This window comes from Mus pahari, chromosome 3 (genome assembly GCF_900095145.1).
Source record: "Mus pahari chromosome 3, PAHARI_EIJ_v1.1, whole genome shotgun sequence".
Taxonomy (NCBI): Eukaryota; Metazoa; Chordata; class Mammalia; order Rodentia; family Muridae; genus Mus; species Mus pahari.
In genome coordinates this window covers 25,826,855-25,832,854 of record NC_034592.1, presented here as the reverse complement: position 1 = coordinate 25,832,854, position 6,000 = coordinate 25,826,855, and the positions used below count along the sequence as shown (strand labels likewise).

The 6,000-nt window shown below is 48.5% G+C and overlaps 2 protein-coding genes across 4 annotated transcripts in view; one reads left to right on the top strand and one right to left on the bottom strand.

Moving 5' to 3' along the window:
- Psmb7 (proteasome subunit beta 7) overlaps nt 1-128 on the top strand; it is a 58,067-nt gene extending 57,939 nt beyond the window's left edge. Inside the window, exon 8 of the mRNA XM_021192686.1 lies at nt 98-128. Coding sequence (XP_021048345.1) covers nt 98-128 — 31 coding nt within the window. The remainder of the gene's footprint in view (nt 1-97) is intronic.
- Nucleotides 129-1,473: 1,345 nt separating this feature from the next.
- Nucleotides 1,474-6,000, bottom strand: part of Nek6 (NIMA related kinase 6) — a 71,578-nt gene continuing 67,051 nt past the window's right edge. For all 3 annotated transcript variants that reach the window (XM_021192081.2, XM_021192078.1, XM_029536444.1), the window contains exons 9-10: nt 5,243-5,356; nt 1,474-2,781 (exon numbers count right to left, since the gene is read on the bottom strand). In XM_021192081.2, the coding sequence (XP_021047740.1) occupies nt 2,671-2,781; nt 5,243-5,356 (225 nt within the window). In that variant the 3' untranslated portion in view covers nt 1,474-2,670. The remainder of the gene's footprint in view (nt 2,782-5,242; nt 5,357-6,000) is intronic.

Sequence of the window (6,000 nt, the reverse complement as noted above, 5' to 3'; positions counted from 1 at the left end):
AAAAAAAAAACAAAAACAAAAAACTTAGTGAGTGGTTGTAATGTTGGAACTGTGCGTTTGGGCTCCTACTGACCTGACTTCCCTTTCTGTGTTCTAGATCTTTCTGGAGTGTTAGTGTGGTCCTCTGAAACTGATTAGTTCTTTGTGGCAAAAAACCAGATTGGGTTTTTGGGTCTAAAGTATATGAGCTAGGCCTGTGTCTGTTTACCTCATCCTCACTTGGGGTAACCCCAGGCATCTGTCCTAACAGTGAGCCTGCACCTCAAGTGCAAAGCAGTGGCAAGGGGTCTCGGGCTGTGAGTGGATGGCTTCCCTACACAAACGAGACCCCAAGTTTACATCCCTAGCTCCCCCTCCCCAGGACAGATATTTTCAGTTTGAATTCTCAGCCTATACCTGCTCAGGTAGAAAGATAGATGGGAACTTGGCATTTGTGTGGCTGTAGGAGACTGGTGAGCTGCACTCCAGCCATTCTCGTGACAACTAAAGGAATACTTGATGTTTGCTGTTTTGCAGTAATTGGACATAGCATTGCTTTGCTTCTCTGGGTAGTGACTGGTGGAGACTATACATCCCAAGGGCCATTTTATTGGGCAGATAGTTCTCTTGGTATGGACAATGGGTAGAGTGCTGAAATGAAGTTCTTTGGTTTGCAGAGGCTGCTTGTACCAAGGACAGAGAACAGAGCCTCTAAGAACAGAAACAGTTCTTACAAAGAGCCAGGAAACCTTTCAGGAGGTAGTGCTGGGCAGGAGACAGTGACTTTGATCCTTCCTCAGTTCGTGTTCTGGGGCAGGACACTGGAGGGCAGATTCCCTCGTACTGATGCTTGAAAGGGCACAGTGGATTTACTCGGCAGCAGCTTGGCTGATGAGTGTCAGAATTAGCTGGTGAACTTAAGAATATTCTGGTGTTACTTGGACTGTTTGGGCCCGACAGGTTGCTTCTAAAGGCGCCTCAAGAGGCTGTGCTGCTGCTGTGTACTGGGTGTGGTCTGCAGTCGAAGGTAACAGTGACACACAGTCAGGGCCACCACTGAGCTGCTCAGCCGTCTCCTCCCAATTTGTCTAAAACATGGAGCGCTTGATCCGGGCAGAGGCTGTATCTGGAGTACAGGCCCTGCTCAAGAGGGTGGTGGCTAGCCAGAGAGCTTATTTGTGCAGGGCCTTGGTAAACATCACCTGACAAGACAGGGGCCCTGGCCTGTCACCAAGTGGGTGCTCCTGAGTATTGCATAGGCCAGTGGTTCTCAACCTTCCCAATGCTGTGACCCTTCAATACAGTTCCTTATGTTGTGGTGACTCCCAACTATAAAATTATTTTCTTTGCTACCTCATAGCTGTAATTTTGCTACTGTTAAGAATTGTAATATAAATATTTTTGGAGACAGGCTTGTAAAGGGGGTCTTGATACACAAAGTGAGACCCACTAGAATAGAAGAACAAAATTCAGACTGTTTCCTCCAGCACTTACATTTCCTTAAATTCACATTTATAAGTTAGTCTTCACAGTTAATCCTATTGGGAACAAAAAGCAAATGAACATATTTCTGCTTTTCCTGCACATAATTCATTTGTATTTTAATTCTTGACTCGCATGGTCCATGACTTGAGTTTTCTGAAGGGGTGACAGGCCGTATTTTTGGACCACCTGCCACTGCTAGCTGATTTGCATCTCTGTTGGTTTGGTTTTTGTTTGTTTTTGTGACAGGGTCTTAGGTAGTCCACCCCTGTCTCAAACTTCCTGTGTTGCTCAGGGCAACCTTGGGTTCTTGATCCTCCTGCCTCTGCCTCTCAAGTGCTGAGGTAACAAGCTTTGGCTGCCATGGCTAACATCTTCTGTTTTAAATCCTGTCAGCCACCTGGAAGATAGATACCTTATTATAATGTCCCATTTGCAGACGAGGAAACGAGGGCTCAGAGAGGCCAACAAACTTTGACAAGTCACTAGGAAGATACAGACCCAGAACTTGTCAAGAACGGGGTGAGCAAAGCTGGAGCTCCTTGCTGGATGGACGAAGGGCTGTACACTGATCCTAGAGTGGCCATAGCACCCCAGCGGGCAGTGATGTGACGGAGCAGGGCTGCGGAGACGGAGGGGAGCCCCTCCACCTCCCAGAGGCCACTTATGTCGAAAGGCCCGATGCTAGGTGCTCTTTACTGACACTCATCAAATTAGAAAATGCAGAGAGAATATTAGCGCAATCTCTACTCTAAACCATTATTTCCATCGTATCCTTGTACAAGAGAGTAAATGAAGCACACAGCCTGATTGTATGGAAAGGTACTAAGAACTAAACCAATGGTGGTAACCATTTGCAAAGGCTGGCCTGCACTAGTCACCCAGCTCCCTTCAAGTCTCCTGACAGTGTGGGCCTAGACAGGTCTGAAGCAACCAGGCAGAGGTTCACATTTCAGTAGGTACAAGGGGTTTCCATGACTGCCAAACCCCCTCCCCACTCACATCCCAGCTCAGATTGTCTTCAATAGTTCAAAGAAAGGACTTTGGAGTCTGACCACAGCCCAGCTGTTTTCAGCTGGGTGGCAGAGGCAGCCGCCTTTGGGAGCCAGCTGAGAGTCCTCGAGTCTTGACTGTGGGGGCTTCCAGGTACCACTTGGGGAGAGGACTCAAGTAAGACAAGTGACTTGGCTTTGATGAGGTGGGTTGCATTCAGGTGCTAGATGTCCAGACATGCATCTGTCTAGCCACCTGGTGCACATATACAATGTCAGGTCGGTGGTCAGGGTCAGGGTAGATACACATACTGACCAGTTCCCGAAGCTGCAAGGAAAGACAATTCTGTTAGTCTTAAAGTGCACCTCGGATGGCGCTGCTGTCCCCTTTCAAGTGAACAATGCTTTTCAGGGTAAGTGACATGGTCACACAGACCCCATGTATGCATAGGGCTGTCTAGTTCCAAAGGTGATGCTTTGAGACCCTGAGAATTTTACCCTCAAATAATCTTCAGTTTTTAACTGTGCACATGTATGTCCGCCGTCAGTCACACAAAAGCCCAAACCAGAGAAAACTCAAGGAAAGGGCTTATTGATCATAATAAATGCATTAACATGCAGCAAGGCTACAGTCTGCACACCCCCTGGCCTCTTCATTGTGCTCATGAAAGACACGCTTTTAATTATCCAGACACTGAAGGCTTTGCCCGCCAGGGTGGGGGAGGGGCGCCTTAAGCCTCTGATCCCTTTCCTTCTGATAGCCAGAGTGCTAGTTATTTTAATGGTAATTAAAATAATGACCTTAAAAAGCCCGGGTCTTAAACGTGCAACACTGGGCTGGCGGCAACATTTTTCATCTGAGTGCCTGCTGCCAGTGGTGCTGATGGTCACCAGTAAGTAAAAGGAGAGAGGGGGGAAGTCCTGGACCAGGGAGTTCCAGGGACTTGGGAGAGAGTCTGAGGAGGGCCCAGGCATGTTCCAGAGGCCCTGGAGCTGCAGCATCCACCTCAGGCTAGGGGGGTCTATCCTGAACTTCCAAAGCCGGGCTGCCTTAACTGGCCCGTTTTGTGATCCCACTGCTGTGTAAAACACTGGAATCCATGAGCTGATGAAGGTCATGTGTGCAGCAGGTTTGGAGTCCGAGATGATCTACAGACAGTGGGTTCTGAAGCTGTTCTGGAAGGGAACCATGGCTGACCCATCCGGTGAAAATTTGAAAACCAGGTCAAGATGAAGTCTACCCTGTGATCACTTAGAAGCAGTCAAAAAGAGAAACAACAAAAAATAACAAAGTAATACAACATGATGATAACTTTAAAAGTGGGGTATGTTTAGGGACAGACCCCATGCTCAGTAGCAGGATCTGGAGCTGCTGCCTGCTGGGGCAAGTCTAATGAGCTACAGTGACTGCCTAGGAGATAAAGCTAAGGGCTCTGGGGTCTTCATTTCTGCCTTGCAACTGAAGTGGGGTGGGTGGTGCCCACTGGCAGACTGGCTCAGGAGCACAGAACTGATTAGAGCCAAGTCACGTGTCTTCTAGTAGTGCAGAAATTCTAGTTTAAACAAGGAAAGGAACAAGCCAGTCAGAAACAAACTTTGTGACGAATGTAACTTGTTCTTCCCTGCCAGCTTGTTCTCCAGGCCGCTGATACTTTCCCTGAATGGCTAGTGAGAATTCCTCAAGCCACCAGAGCTGATGGTGGAAGAGAGGAGTGATGTACAGTTCTCTTTACCCTGTGGCGGTCTGCACAGGGGGAGGCCAGTGAGCCTGTAGGCTGGCTCGGAGCCTACGTGGGTCTGCCCCCACCCACAGGTGCTGCTTGTAAAGCCTCACCTCATCTGGATGATGGACTTTCCTTGGTGCAGTGGTTCTCAGCCTTCCTAACACTGTGACCCTTTAATACAGAGTTCTTTATGTGGCGACCCCCAACCGTAAAACTATTTCATTGCTACTTCATAATTGAAATGTTGATATTGTTCTGAACTCTAGATAGCTGATATGCAGGATGTCTGTACGTGAGCCCTGCGAGATGGCCATCTGACACCTGCCCTGCCCCTCCCACAAAGGGGTTGAGACCCACAGGCTGAGAGCCGATGCCTCAGTGAATTATGACTCAGTGGCCTAGGGTCCTGCATAGTGGCCCAGGAAGACCTTAGACTCTCACCTTTAGCATCCACTGTCAACAAAACGTCACAGATTATGTTTAGCAAACATTTATATGGAGCTGTGTTACTTCCAATTGTTACTTTTGATGGTGGTGGTAGATGGTAGTCGTCAGGCTCTATTATTAAACATGTCACATACATTAATCCTTTATCTTAAACTTGGACAGGAGATTCTACTTTTGTCACCATGTTAGAGACGAAGAAACCGAGACTCAAGGCAGTGAAGGAAGTACATTGATCTATCTGCCTGTACCCTGGGCCACTACTGTGCCATGAGGCCTGTCACCTTTCCTTCATAGTTTATTCATGAGGGAGATGTAATTTAGCCCATTTAAAAAAATGATGGATCTGAGGATGAGCTTTACACAGCCAGTAACTGTCCAGGGCCCCTGCACCCAGCATAAAATATGCAAGTTTAAATTCCAGAGTTACAGGCCTATTAACACAGAGCAGGAGACCAACCAGTGCGCCCAGGGTGCCCACCTCTGCCCTCCCTGGTACTCGGTTCCACTAGCCTGGCAAGACGCCTTAGTACATCTGTGCGCTGCTGCATCCCGCAAGCTTCAGGCACTTGAGAACCACCCCTCCTGGAAGTACACGAGGACCAGCCCCAGCTCGCTCACCTTCTCAGAGTAGTGCTCTCCCGGGAGAGGTGGGTAGTCACACTGCTCAATCTTTTGGCAGAGGGAGAAGAGATTCATCTTATCTCCATAGAAGGGGCTCTGGAGAGCTGCCATCTACAAGGGAAGGAATACAAAGACTCAGACATTAGCCTCAAAGTCTAAAAGGATTTCAGAAGCCAGAGCTACCACTGGTTAGTCCCCCATGGCAGTGAGTGTCCTGTGGGCTTCTCCTTAGAGCCCAGGGAGGTTGGAAGTACTGTTGAATCCTGAGGCTACATCCCCAGGTCACTCAGGGCCCCTTTCCCAAGGACTGGCTGCTCACCAGACTCTTCTTTGTCCTGACAGATTTTCCAAAATCTCTCTCTCTCTCTCTCTCTCTCTCTCTCTCTCTCTCTCTCTCTCTCTCTCCCGCTCTCGCTCTCACTCTCGCTCTCTCTTCCTTTTTGTATTTGTGCATGTGTATGTGGTTCAAGGGACAGCTAGCCTCTGGCATTATTCCTCAAGATCACTGTCCTTTGAGATAGGGTCTCTTTCTCATTGACATGAAACTTGTCAAGTAGGTCGGCTAAGCTGGCCGGCCAGTGAACCTCAGGGATGAGCCTGCCTCCACCTCCCCAGTACACATTTGTACCACATGGCTGTTTGAGGATTCTAGGAATTCTAACTCAAGTCCTTATGCACACAAGGCACACACTTCCCAACTGAGCTCCTTCAGCCCATCTTTATCTCTTTGAGGCTCTTACTTTGTATCCCAGGCT